At 34.4% G+C, this 13,753-nt stretch overlaps 2 protein-coding genes and 1 non-coding gene across 3 annotated transcripts; all 3 read left to right on the top strand.

The window, feature by feature from the left end:
• The first annotated feature begins 260 nt into the window (after window positions 1-260).
• On the top strand, window positions 261-1,856 carry LOC101514508 (uncharacterized). Its single transcript, XM_004508038.4, is given in 3 exon segments — window positions 261-1,182; window positions 1,184-1,348; window positions 1,571-1,856. Coding segments are annotated over 3 exon segments (849 nt in total). The 5' UTR covers window positions 261-519; the 3' UTR covers window positions 1,592-1,856.
• Window positions 1,857-2,630: 774 nt separating this feature from the next.
• TRNAA-UGC (transfer RNA alanine (anticodon UGC)) lies at window positions 2,631-2,703 on the top strand. The gene has a single exon. It is a non-coding gene; the product is annotated as a tRNA-Ala (tRNA).
• Window positions 2,704-2,806: 103 nt separating this feature from the next.
• On the top strand, window positions 2,807-12,709 carry LOC101514827 (uncharacterized). The gene is made up of 21 exons (XM_004508039.4): window positions 2,807-3,055; window positions 3,139-3,314; window positions 3,436-3,603; window positions 4,065-4,175; window positions 4,255-4,332; window positions 5,496-5,692; window positions 5,774-5,834; window positions 6,114-6,188; window positions 6,322-6,399; window positions 6,491-6,553; window positions 6,625-6,708; window positions 6,791-6,969; window positions 7,469-7,508; window positions 7,600-7,743; window positions 7,890-8,009; window positions 8,097-8,312; window positions 9,472-9,648; window positions 9,998-10,682; window positions 11,391-11,611; window positions 11,774-11,912; window positions 12,235-12,709. The coding sequence occupies exons 1-21, from the start codon at window positions 2,914-2,916 to the stop codon at window positions 12,387-12,389; spliced, it is 3,309 nt and encodes a 1,102-aa protein (XP_004508096.1). The 5' UTR covers window positions 2,807-2,913; the 3' UTR covers window positions 12,390-12,709.
• Window positions 12,710-13,753: the final 1,044 nt, after the last annotated feature.

Genomic DNA, 13,753 nt, shown 5'->3' on the forward strand with positions numbered 1-13,753 from the left:
TCAGCATCCCAAAGTCACTCACCTTTTAACCTTGCCCCATTCTTAATAGCGCATCCGGCTCCCTACCGTTGGACTGAGTATATGCTATTGCATACATCTCTATCTAAATTTAAATTTGGTGTTTTTAATTTATAAAAATAAAAATAGAATATTTATTTTTAAAATTTTTAGATTTAAATTAAACAACCACCAATATTTTGATTTTTTAATGTGTAAATGTTCTCAACTAATGAACAATATTTTGAGTTGGACTATCTTAATATTTTTAAGCCCTGACAACTGATGTTGGATGTATGAAATATAGTCCAAAAAATGTGTTTGTAAATAAAAAGTATACTAATTTTACAAGAATTAGTTAAATTAATATAAAAAATAGATGCTGTGACAATTTATCTGAGATCCATTCAACTCCGTGCTGTTAGGCCAGACATTCCACATTTGATATGTTCAAGGACAAATCCATTCTACACTAGTTTAGTTTGTTTGTGTTTCTCTGCCAAAAATTTCAAGTTTTGAAGCATGCAGCTTCTACCACCATTCACCATCATTAAACTTCTCATACTAACATTCTATTTACAACTTCAACCCATTCCCATTCACACACTCTCTCTCTGCAAAACCTCATGCGGCATCATTCCCATAAACTACCCTTTCGCCTTAGAAGACGGTTGTGGGGCCCCACAATTCCGAAACATGTTCAACTGCACAACAACAAATGATCTATTCTTTCAAACACCTTCTGGTTCTTACAAAGTCCAATCCATCGACTACAACAAAAAAAACATGGTTCTCTACGACCCATCAATGTCAACATGTTCCATTCTTCAACCTCATCACGATTTCCTCATGACAGATATTCAAACCGCTATTATCCCTCCGTCGCAGGACACTGTTTTCGTTCTTTTAAATTGTTCTGTTGATTCCCCTGTTCTCAACCATTACAAATACCTCTGTTTTAACTTCGAAGGTCACACGTGTGAAGAGCTTTATGGTGGTTGTAATGCTTTTAGGGTGTTCAATTTGTGGACAAATAGTAGTAGTAGTAGTAATAGTAGTAGTTTTTCTTCTTCTTCTTCTTCTCCACCGTGTTGTTTCACGAATTATAATACTTTGAAGTTTATGAGTATGAATATTTTGGACTGTACACATTATACTAGTGTGTTTAACAGTGATAAGTTGAAGGGTGTTGGTCCTTTGGATTGGATTTATGGGATTAAACTTTCTTTTAGTGTGCCAGATGTTGGATGTGAAAGTTGTAGAGAATCTGGCGGGAGTTGTGGGTTTGATACTGATACTGAAGGCCTTCTTTGTCTTTGCTCAAGTTTCAATAATTCAACAAGGGAATGTGGTAAGCAACTTTGTTTCTATTTTGAACTTTTGATCAGACGGTGTTATTTCACATGAAATTGGTTATAAAAATATATATTTTAAATTAAATTATCTATACCTATTTTGATTATTTTTTGTTTCGTTATAAAAAAAAATGATTTTGCTAGTTTTTTTTCTTTTTCTTTTTTTAAATAATTTGAATCAAAATATTTTAGTTAATGTTTTCTGTTTTGTATCTCAGGCTCAGGTGGTGGAGGCATGATATCAGAAGGAAAGAGCAATGCTCCTTGGACAAGACACCTATTGATTTTGCTACTTGTAGTTTTCCTTCACACGGTGATGGGGCTAATTTGACATCAGTTTTAAGTTTAGTTGTGTTCTACTCCTTTGTGTTGTTGCGTGTTATGTGATAACGTGCTTCTTTCAGAATTGGACACTCTGTAGTCTTTATCTTTTTGGTTTTATTACATGTTCACAATGAGCATGACAAATGGACTAATAATAATCTAAAACATAATTAGAGTATATGTCAACTAGTAGATTGCATTTAAATTGATGTTTATGTTTATACTATGTTTCCTGCTGCGTCATCCTCAACTCAATCGTAGGAGGCCACTACATCCACTGCGGGAACGGCGAGTACTTTTCTATTTTGCAACATTATTTGTTAGACACATTGTGTTGATCGGAATTGCAATGCTTGATTCGAACTTCTTGCAAGTTGCAACATCGGAGAAGAATCGTGAGAAAATATTTAACTGAATTTGATCTATAAGTTATAACTACACAATAGATTGTGAACCACAATAATGAGTTACATCTAAAATTAAAATTTGGAGTTTAACGTTAATGTGGGTACAATTTAATCAACGATTATTTTGGCCATAGATTAAAGTAGGATGTTAATCGAATGATTTGACCTCTGCTAAACTGCATTCATAACTTACACTCCACCACTGGTCTAAAAACCCAAACCTTTGTTCTTGAGTTTCAACCAGATCTGTATTGTTTAAGTGGATTGGAAGCTCACGTGCATCTCATATTCTATTTTTTTATTTTACTTTGCCCTCCAAGAGGATTGAAGACTTGAGGAGCATATGAAATGTGATCACGAAGCCAAGACCCGTGTCACAACATTTTTTGTCGTTGTTAGTACTATCCTTGCTATTTCATATCACTATTACATACTACAGTTGGACAAAGTTCATATCAGAGGACTCTACAAAAAAAGAAAACGTGCTTGTTTTACCTTTCAGAGAACATTTAAATAAGTTTGTCCAAAGAACCCTTCATATCAAAATGGGGATGTAGCTCAAATGGTAGAGCGCTCGCTTTGCATGCGAGAGGCACGGGGTTCGATCCCCCGCATCTCCAACTCTTTTCAAACATTTAAAATGCTTTTTTGTTATCCCAAAAAATAGTCCAGTCTGTCATATGATATACCTTTTTTAGTTTTTATAAAGCCTGAAATATATACTTCCCACCAAAAAAATCATGATATATATGCTGGGTTACATTCCCTTCCCGCCAAGACGTTTGACTGAAACTAGGGTTTCTGGATTGTGAGGAATAGCTCTCATTGACATGGCGGATCTTACTCAAATCGCTCACCTTCTCAACCAAACAATCAGCCCTGACGCCACCGCCGTTCATACCTCCACTTATGAGCTCGATCGCCTTTCCCTCACTCATCGATTCCCCTTCCATCTCCTCTCCATTTCCACCGGTAATTTCCATTTCTTCATCCTCCACTATCTTCAACTCCTTTTTCCCCCCCTAACATTCATCTTTCGATGCTATTCTCAACAGGAGGAGAAAATCAAGGTCAGAAAATTGCTGCTGCTACGTATCTCAAAAACCTCACGCGCCGCAACGTTGATACCAGTGGTGCCACACCTTCGAATGTGAGCAAGGAGTTCAAGGACCAGTTGGTGCAAACTTTGCTTCAAGTTGAATTTCCCGTTCTCAAGATTTTAGTCGAAGTGGTTCGTTTATTTTTATTATTGCTTTTTTTATTTTTTTATCGTTTCCAATTTTTTGTGTTTCATCTCTGATCCGTGGTTTGTAATAATTTGCTTATGCATCTGAGATGTTCCTATTTGGCAGTTCCGAATTGTTGTTTCTGCGGATTTTGTGAAACAGAGTTTGTGGCCAGAACTTGTGCCTAATTTAAAATCTGCTATTCAAAATAGCCATCTTATCAATGGATCAAACTCCACATGGAATACCATCAATGCTCTTACTGTTCTTCATGCGCTTCTCAGACCCTTTCAGGTATTCAAATTCGAAGTTCATGCCTTTGACGACGTTGTCAATCACAGATTGCATCTCTCAAAATCCTCCATGCAGTAGTGTATAGCACCACTGTAGTTGATATTTGAAAATATATTTTGTATTAAATATTGTATCACGGAAGAATAATGATTTGTTCAAATTCTGGTGTAGTAGCAGCTATAGCTGCTATTTAACATCACTTGCTTTAGATAGTTTGAAAATTTCTGTTATTGAATGCAATTTATCATGATGCGCTTTTAGTGTGAAATGAATGTTTTTCGTTTACAATTAAACAATTTGTGTAAAACCTTTGTATAATGATTGAGCTGTATAAAACTTCCTTTGTGATGAATAAAAAAGATTGGTAAAATTCATATTGTTTGTATTATTAGTGGAGATGATAATGGGGTACTTATACTTACTAGCTTTGCCTTATATCTGAAATGCACTCCTTTCTACAGTATTTTTTGAATCCCAAAGTTGCAAAGGAGCCAGTACCACCACAGTTGGAGCTCATAGCAAATGAAATTCTTGTACCTTTGCTTATTGTATTTCATCAATTTGTTGGAAAGGTATTGTGTTTTATTTTTTGCTTTACTCACCATTTATTGAGAATTTCATTTCTGATTGATTTTATGATGCATGGATCAGGCCTTAGCAAATAACGAAAGAGCAGAAATAGAAATTGAGAAAGCCATCCTCACTATATGCAAATGCCTACATTTTGCAGTAAGTAATGGTTTGACATGCCGATAATTGATGTGCATAAATCTATGTTTTGTAAGTAATGGTTTGACATATCAGCATTGATATGAAAATGTTCAATCATGGTGAAGCTTTAAACGTAGAATTTAAATGATGTCATCAAAACAACATTTTTCTGTTATCTTCCGGTTGCATTGTTTGTGATGTTTATCCTCTTGTGGTATAGTTTTTGTTATTAATGTGTAATAACCCAGCATTGTTAGGTTTTTTGCTCATAACCTTCTATTGGCATTTTCTGGAGTCTCAATGCAAATTCTTCCCAAAGTTTTTGCACACAAGCCATTGTCAATATTGCATGTTGGCTTTCAAAGAAAATAATTTTTTGAACTATAAATGCATTATTACTACTGTGGGAATGTCTCTCTCATTCAAAACTAAAGTGTATAGAAGTGATAGCCCAGCTCAATAACACACAATAAACTATTTAATATTCTCTAACAAATTCCCACTATCTGCATGCATAGCTCTGCAGAGTTCATTATGACCGAAGAAGACATATGCTTTCCTTTTATTATATATGTGAGTGAAATTGTGATGGAAATCTCACCATTTGTTTGATGAGTAATGTAAGCTGCTTTTACTGTCCTTGAAAGTAGTATTTCTCAATTTGGTTCCTATGTTTAAAATATATTCAGTTGAATTCTTAAATGTTTTAGACATTTAGTTTTCTCTTATTTGATCTTCCAACAGCTGTGTTTTTCTAAGACTTGGGATAGCTATAAAAATAAGGGAAATGCTAACAAGTTCCCTAAAAAATAAGGGAACTGTTAAGAGTCTAAATGAAAAAAAAATGTATTGGAATTTGTGTAATTCATACTTTGGAATGGTAAAAGGTGTGATTTTCCACTCAAGTTATTTTTTATTTCCTTTTTGGTCTCCTTAACTATTGTCCTTGGGACACTTGTTAGCATGGCATATTAATGGGTGTCAGTTGCTGCTGCATTTTTTTTTTCTGTTTTAGATGTCATCCTGTTTAAGTCACTGCTAAAATTGTATTTAAGAAGTTGATTATTCTCGTGAAAATGAAAACTGTCAACTACTGTAACATTTGATTTTCTTATTTTGATGCATATGCTAAATTCTTTTGCATATCACTATTAATTTGATTTTTTATATTGTACTTTCAGGTAAAGTCCTACATGCCATCAACTTTAGCTCCTCTACTTCCTTCGTTGAGTCAGGATCTAATGAGCATTTTGAGTTCTTTGAGCTTTGATTGTTCAGTCACTCAAGAAGATGTATATTTGACAAGGTTGAAGTCTGGGAAAAGAAGTCTGCTCATTTTCTCTTCTCTTGTCACCCGTCACAGGAAACATTCTGACAAGTAATATAGTTTCTAAATATTTAAAATTTTTGGATGTAAAAATGATTGATAGTATATAATAAAATATATCTCCATTTTCAGGTTGATGCCAGATATTATAAATTGTGCTCTAAACATAGTCAAATTTAGCAAAAATACCAGTGTAAGATAATGTCCTTAATTTTTGTTCTTAATAACTGATTAATTGTTGGCTTGAACAATGGTTATGCTTTTTATTTCCAGCACTTGACTACCAAATTTTTTGTGAATACACTTCCTTTATTTTTGTCTCAGCTTACCATTTTTATTTACTTCCTGTATTCATTTTCCACATGGCTTCCAAATCTTCTATTATCTATTCTGTACCCTGATTTAATGCATATACTTCTTATATCTTATTTTTTGATGTTTAAAAATCTAAGCAGTCATATTCCTTTTGCAGAGACTTCCTTTCCTGTTAGAGAGGATTCTGTCACTAGGTTTTGATGTTATTTCAAATGTCCTCGAAACTGGCCCTGTAGGTTTTTTCAGTTTTATTCACTTGTAATTTATTTTTAATTTCAGTTTTGATTGTTAGGATGCTTTGAGTTTTGTAATTAACACATTCTTCAGAATATGCGTTTAAAGGTGTAATATTTCAATTAACACAGGGGTGGCGGTTAGTTTCTCCACATTTTACAACTTTATTGGAATCTGCTATCTTCCCAGCATTGGTAATGAATGAGAAGGTCAGAATTTATTTCAAAGAAGTAACAGGGATGAACTTTTTTCCTCAAGAGACCTTTTCTCATTAATGTTTTGTGGAAATGTAATGCATAGGATGTATCAGAGTGGGAAGAAGATGCCGATGAGTACATACGAAAGAATCTTCCTTCCGATATAGTATGAGTTTTATTTTTTGGTTATTGTTTTACCTAATTTGTAGTAATTTCTGACCAATTTTTTTTATTCAGGACGAAATTTGTGGATGGAGGGAGTATTTATTCACTGCCAGAAAAAGTGCAGTAAACTTACTTGGTGTTATTTCAATGTCAAAGGTTACTTATTATCTTGATATAAATTCATTGAGCTACGCCCCTTGGTTATTACCATAGTTCATGTTATCATTAACTTTTGCAGGGGCCACCTATGGAGACTTCAATTGACAGTTTATCTGCTTCAGCCAAACGTAAAAAGGGTCAAAAGAACAAAAGAAGCAATCAGCGCCGTTCTATGGGGGAGTTGTTGGTGCTTCCTTTTTTGTCCAAGTTTCCTATGCCTTCTGATTCCAACATGTCTAAAAAAAAAATCCTGAATGAGTGAGTTTTTATGCATGCTAAATTAGTTGCAAATTTTATTTTAAAGATTTATTGCACATCATATGTTGACAATTACTTTGTTTGTTGATGTGTTCCTTGCAGCCTATTTGCCAAACACCAATGTAAATGTGAAAAACTGAATTGTTTGCCCTATATTTTTTATCAGCTATAAAGGGATTTGTTAGCTGAATTTAATCGGTTGATGCCTTGTGCTTTTCTTGTGCGATCATATCTTTAGTTTGTGTTCTTAGAAAAGTATTCCTGATTGAAGGGGACAAGGTTTTTGTGGTGTATGTTTCATTTGCACTATATAGAGCTTATTTAATTTTCATTTTTTTGGTTTTCTTTAATCTTTCCTCTTGTACTTATTGTCAGTATCATGTTACATGTTAGAAGCAGTGCGTTATTCCTGTATATAGTGATTTAGTTGGTATTCTTATTAATAAATTTTGTTGCATGAATTTTTATCAAATTATTCTTGTTACATCAACTATGGCAGTTACTTTGGTGTGCTGATGGCATATGGCGGTCTGCAAGATGTGAGGACATTTCACCTTTTGTTGTAAAATCCCTAAGTTTTTCAATGTTAAATTTTCAAATAGAAATTTTAAAAGCTCATTTCTTATACAGTTTTTGAGAGAGCAAGAATCTGGATATGTGACAATTCTGATTCGTACACGGATTTTGCCACTATATACAGTAGCTGTTTCTGTACCACACCTCATTGCAAGTGCAAACTGGGTACTTGGAGAACTAGGCTCCTGTCTACCAGAGGTAAGACAAACGCAATCTAGGCATCTAGCTATCATAACTCATGCAATATGGGATTCCAATGTGGTTTCATGTAACAGTTGTGATTTAATCTTGAACACATTCTGAGGTGATCCCAACTTGATTTCTTACCTTGTTCGTCATTGCAGGAAATGAGTGCTGATGTATATTCTCAATTACTTATGGCATTGGTTATGCCGGATAAGCAGGATACTTCTTGCTATCCTGTGCGGGTTTCTGCTGCTGGGGCAATAACTACACTGCTTGATGTGAGCTTTTAGTTCTCTGATCTTTTTCCATTAGGACATTGTTATTTCTTTTCCTTTTTCACTGACCTGGTCTTCTTTTCTTTTCAGAATGACTACATGCCCCCCGATTTTCTACCCCTTCTCCAAGTAATAGTTACCAACATTGGAAATGATGAGAATGATAGCTCCATTTTATTTCAGCTTCTCAGTTCTATCATGGAAGTTGGAGATGAGAAAGTTGCAGTCCATATCCCACACATCATCCCTTCTCTAGTGGGTTCAGTCTCAAAATGGTTAACTTCCGATCTGGAGCCTTGGCCTCAGGTATGTATTGATCTTTCTTTTTTTTAATTGATCTGTAATAATTTATATCAGATGTTTAATAAAAAAATTCTCATCTCATCATAACAAATTAAATCTGATTATGTTGAATATATAAAACTTTGTATTGAGGTTTTGTTGCAATGTGTTGATAAACATTCAAACACTTGGGGACCCCTCCTTTCAAAGCTACTCCCTCTGTCTCATTATAAGTATCTTGTTTGAATTGTGCAATGTGCACAATTCTTAAGAAAATGATTAGTTGTGTAACTTGTGATGATTTTAATGATAAAACAAGTTCATATACTAAAATACCTTTATTAATAGTAGTTAGTGGAGTAGTTAGGTAGGTTGAAATACAATAAATATGAGTATATTAGTGGAAAAAGGTAATTAATGCTTATGGATAATATAAAATGACATTATTTGAGACAAAAATTGTAAATTAGACAATTATATTGAGTCGGAGCAGTAGCTCTCATGGGGAAAGAACTACGCCACTTAAATGCTCCACCAAACATCTCTTACTACACAATGTGGGGTTTGAGCACCCCATAATACTCGGGTCTCTGACATAGAAATGTCCCTAAGAGCTGATGTCGAAAACTGCAGTCTATAACGCTTAACTAGACCTTTTTTTGGTCTCTTCCGTTGGTATCCCTTGCCTAGACACTGACAACCAGCTCTAGTTAAATTTGATAAGAACTTGGGGAACCCTCCTTTCTAAGGTAGCTATCATGAACAGATAATCAAGCCATTTAAATACTTTACTGAGCACCTCCTGCTACTTGATGTGGGACTTGAGCACCCCATACTACCCAAGTCCGTGGCATATCGTTATCTAAATACATGTGCTTTGCATTTTTGGAAGCTATAACAATTTGAATAACATTATATTTTCCTACTTTTCTTTACACCTTCACGTGCCTCAGTGGCTCAATCTGTATCCAATTCCAATATAATGTAAAATGTTGCCTCAATAGTGACTTTGAGCACATCAATTTTGTCGACTTCAGGGATGTGTGTACCTTGCTATTTTGTTCAGTTGCTTTCTTTAATGACCTCGTGTTTATTTAATTTTTACAATGCTGAAATTGTCACTGGTTCATTATGTTGAGGTAACACAAGTACTACTTATGATCTGAGTATGTATCTTCAATAGGTGGTTGAGCGTGGAATTGCTGCTCTGGCAGTTATGGGTCAGACATGGGAAGACTCGAGGCCTGAAGTATCCGAGTTAAATGGCGTTCAAGAAAAATGGGTTGCAGATCAGGCGGCAATTGGCAAAGCTTTTGCTGCACTGTTGCAGCAGGTTTGGCTTACACCTATATGCACACAGGTTAGTTTGAGTGCCGTTCTAAATTGAAAATTGATTTTCGTATGAGTTTTACTCTGAAGAGGAAGGCGGGAAGAGAGTTTGAATGGGTTTCTTGAAACAATACTTGTGATGATATCACTAGTCAGGGGGAATTCATTCTCTTCCTCAAATATTTTACAGCGGCTGTGGCAATAATGTGTCTTGACTACATGCACATCTAATTGAGATCCTATATGCTGTACATTCAAATGTTTGTGCTAATTAATCCTTTTGCTTTCAGATATTAGTTGATTGCCTTTAATGTAATCTTACATCCTATTGAATATATTCCATGCTAATTTTTCAGAAGTGTTTTCTTGAATTTAATTAGGATGAACAAGATCAGAAATTTCCGACTTCATCATGCATAGAAGATCTGTCAACTTTACTGCGGTCTGTCATGTTATCTGTTGATGGAGATCACATGATTCAGGAGCTTAAAGTGTCAGAGCTGCTCTCAGTTTGGGCAGAAATGATTGCAGAGTGGCATGCATGGGAGGAATCAGAAGATTTGTCCATTTTTGATGTGATTAAGGAAATTGTGAATTTAGATCGCTCATACAGGCTGAAAAACTTCCTTGTAAAAGAGACTCCACCCCCTCCAGCTCCACCTGTGCCTGAACGTTCAATTGTAGAAGGAATTGGCACTTTTGTAAGTGAGGCCATTAAGCAATATCCTTCTGCAACATATAGAGCTTGTTCATGTGTTCATACATTACTACATTGTCCAACCTACTCACTTGAAACCGAAGGTGTAAAGCAGTCATTGGCTATTGCTTTTAGTCGGGCAGCCTTCTCTCGCTTTGTTGAAGTTCGAAGCACGCCCGATTCACTCTGGAAGCCTCTATTGCTTGCTATGTCTTCATGCTATTTATGTTATCCTGAAATTATAGAAGGTATTATGGAAAAAAGTGAAGAGGCCGGCATCACAATTTGGGCATCTGCGTTGTGTCACGTATCCAATAGCTCCTTTGAGGCTGCCGGTCTGACAACAGAGTCTGAGATGAAGTTAATGGGTAAGTGTCTGCTTTCTGCCGTTACTAATTACAGAATATTTATTTATCTTTTTTCCAAATAATATATGCTTAATTTTTGCTTATTTTGATTGTATGCTTCCATTGGTCGTCCTTCTACCTGCCAGATTTATCCTCTAAATTCTATTGTTAAGCAATTTAAGTCTCTGTATTCTTGCTGTAGTTGTGCTGAAACTAAATGTTGAAGTGCAAACTTATCTAGTCACACACGCCTTGATTGGGGACACTAGTTTCCATTGAATTCATGTTCTTTGCACATAATTGAATTTTTAACTGTAAGTTGTTTGAAGGGTGGTTCATCCAAAGTTCTAAAAGTTTGGTGGTATTGTGTTATCTTTTTTTTCAACACAGTCAAACAGTTGAAACTGCTTTTTTAACGTGTTGAAGTTGTGGGATTTTAGAGAAAAGGAGGAGAGAAAATAATAAGGGTTTGAATATTATTGATAATAGCTTTATAATGATTTGATTACAAAAGACTCAATACTAATCTCTATTTATAGAGAAACATAGACTCAATCCTAAATCAGGAACAAATCATAATAATAATGAGATATTCTAAGATATCTCTATGATTATAAATTGATCCTAAGAAATAACTCAAGATACTCTAATATAATATAAAAGATCTTATAAGATATTTCCTAATATTCTGACATAACTAACCATTTTTATCTATTGGGTGAATTTTAGTGATCACACTGGCCCAATTGATTGAGCAGCTTCTGAAACAAGGGAAGTCATACGGTGATTCAATTCATAACTGCTTTACTTCACTGATGGAGGTATCCACTCAGTTGAAAGAATTACAGGACGAGAAAGGAGATGAAGAAGAAGCCGAAGAGTCTGAAAATGACGATGACGATGAGGACGAAGACAGTGGCGATGATGACTCCGAAGATTACGATGATGAGGTTAATCTTTGCAGTTTTTTCTTGTATATAATTTTTTATTGTTTTCATAAACTTGTATCGCTTTTTGCCTACAAGGTGTTGCGGTTAACCTGTTCTCTTGCTTATTCAATTTATTTCTTTTTAACAGTTCTCATCTTAATCTTGTTGGTTTGTTTAAATTAGGACTCTGAGGTTGAGGAGTATGAAGAAACGGAAGAAGAATTTCTCGATAGGTATGCTAAAGCTGCCGGGGCATTGGAAAATGGTTCAGTTATTATGGAAGAGGGGGATGTTGAAGATCAAGAACTGGATATGGAATTAGGTAAGCCTTTCATGTGTATTCACCTATCTCCTATTTTGCTATTTGGTACTTGCATCATCTCCATTAAGTATTAGTTGTATCTTGCATTGTTGTAATTAATATCGAAGTTGTTGAATCTCAGTCAGACTGGTTTATTTTTTAATATTATTTTCTGAAATTAATGATGTTGACAAAATGATTTGGTATGTTGGGATTTTCAGTTCCAACTTTATTTGCTATCAGTCTCTCTCAGGTTTAGCTTAGGGTTGCTTATTGACAACTTGATCCAAGATGGACAACTGTGCCATTTAATCCATATATTGTTGTCATGATATGCACACAGGTCAATTACTTGCCGTTGATGAGCAAAAGGTTGTGTTGTCCTTGATAGACAAATACCGCCATGTGCTTATACAAGAACAAGATTTTCCCTCGCAGCTCATCACAAATTTTCTGAATGCCTTCCCCGAGTATGGTTTGTATTTCCATCAATACTGAAGTACGTTTTATGTTCTACATTGTTGGTGTTGGGTGTAAATTAAGATTATTCGCTAGAAAAGTCAGGATTTTGAATTATTTGTACAAGGGAACAGGTATTGTTATTTTTTTTTTGGGATGTGTCGGGGAGTTTGTATTGGTTAGTTTTATTTCTCATTTATTTATTTGTATATTTATTTATTCTTTTAATTGAGTAGAGAAGGGTTACTTACCATGTTGAGATTTTAGATTTGAGAGTTGAGCCGACATGTAAGGGAGTTAAATTGTATTGTAGAACGATATTTCTGATTTGAGTTATAGATTTTGCGCCATGACTGTCATACTTTTGGCTACCTCCATGGCATCTACCATTAAAATCTTTTTTATTGTTGGAGTCTATCCTTTTTGCTGGGTTTTGTTATTTGCAGTTTCTCCAGACTGCTTCTTTTTGTAAGTTTACTTTCGGAAGTTACTGATCCAGTCTTGGGGTAATTTTCTGGCTGAATATAAATTATCATATACTTTACAACCCCTGGAGGTTTGTGTTTGGATTGCTAAATTATGTTGTAATATAAACATCTGAGGTGTGAATTGAAGTTTATTATTTAGATATTGTTGTTAAAATAATGTTAAATTAACTTTTACACTCATTGTATATATTAAAAATTTGAACTTAATTTTATAGCTTGGTGTTATATCTATGGCTCTTTACATAACAGTGGGTATTGGTTATTTGCATTTCTCGTTGATTTGTGGATATATTTATCCTTTTAATTGGGGAGTTGAAAAGGGTGTTTGGTAGGGGTGTTTATTTGCAACTTCTTGCGGGAAAAATAGTTTTGGAGTGTTTGTTGTGATCGTTTAGCTGCCTCATACTTCAGCCTCAGTGTAAATTTATTTGCCTTCCCTTTCAAACTTCATAGCTGTAAGTATATTATGATATGATTGAACTAAACTCATTTTCAAATTCCAATAGATACTCGAGCATAACATAGATTTCTACATTACTGTAGTATGTAGCCATATGTATTAATTATGAGGCAAGTTCTACTCTGAATCAACTTGATATAGGTGTATTCTTGGGGATCAGTGTTTTAAAATGTCTAAATTTTAACGACAATCAATGAAGAGTTATAAGTATATGTTAATGATTCTCCTCCTCTTTATGGTTGAGATGGTAATTTGATTTTTGTTGGTTTGAATTGAGTTTTGAGATGAATTGTACATCAAATAAAATCAAACTATTTATCAATTTTTTTCAATTTGTATTGTGGTTGAAACATTACTAAATCTAATTAATAATTGATTATTTTTTCTCTTTCTTCAACTAATTAAACTAAGTTGACTCATTTTATTATTTTGACCAGAATTGTTGAATTATTTAA

Source organism: Cicer arietinum, chromosome 7 (genome assembly GCF_000331145.2).
Source record: "Cicer arietinum cultivar CDC Frontier isolate Library 1 chromosome 7, Cicar.CDCFrontier_v2.0, whole genome shotgun sequence".
Taxonomy (NCBI): domain Eukaryota; kingdom Viridiplantae; phylum Streptophyta; class Magnoliopsida; order Fabales; family Fabaceae; genus Cicer; species Cicer arietinum.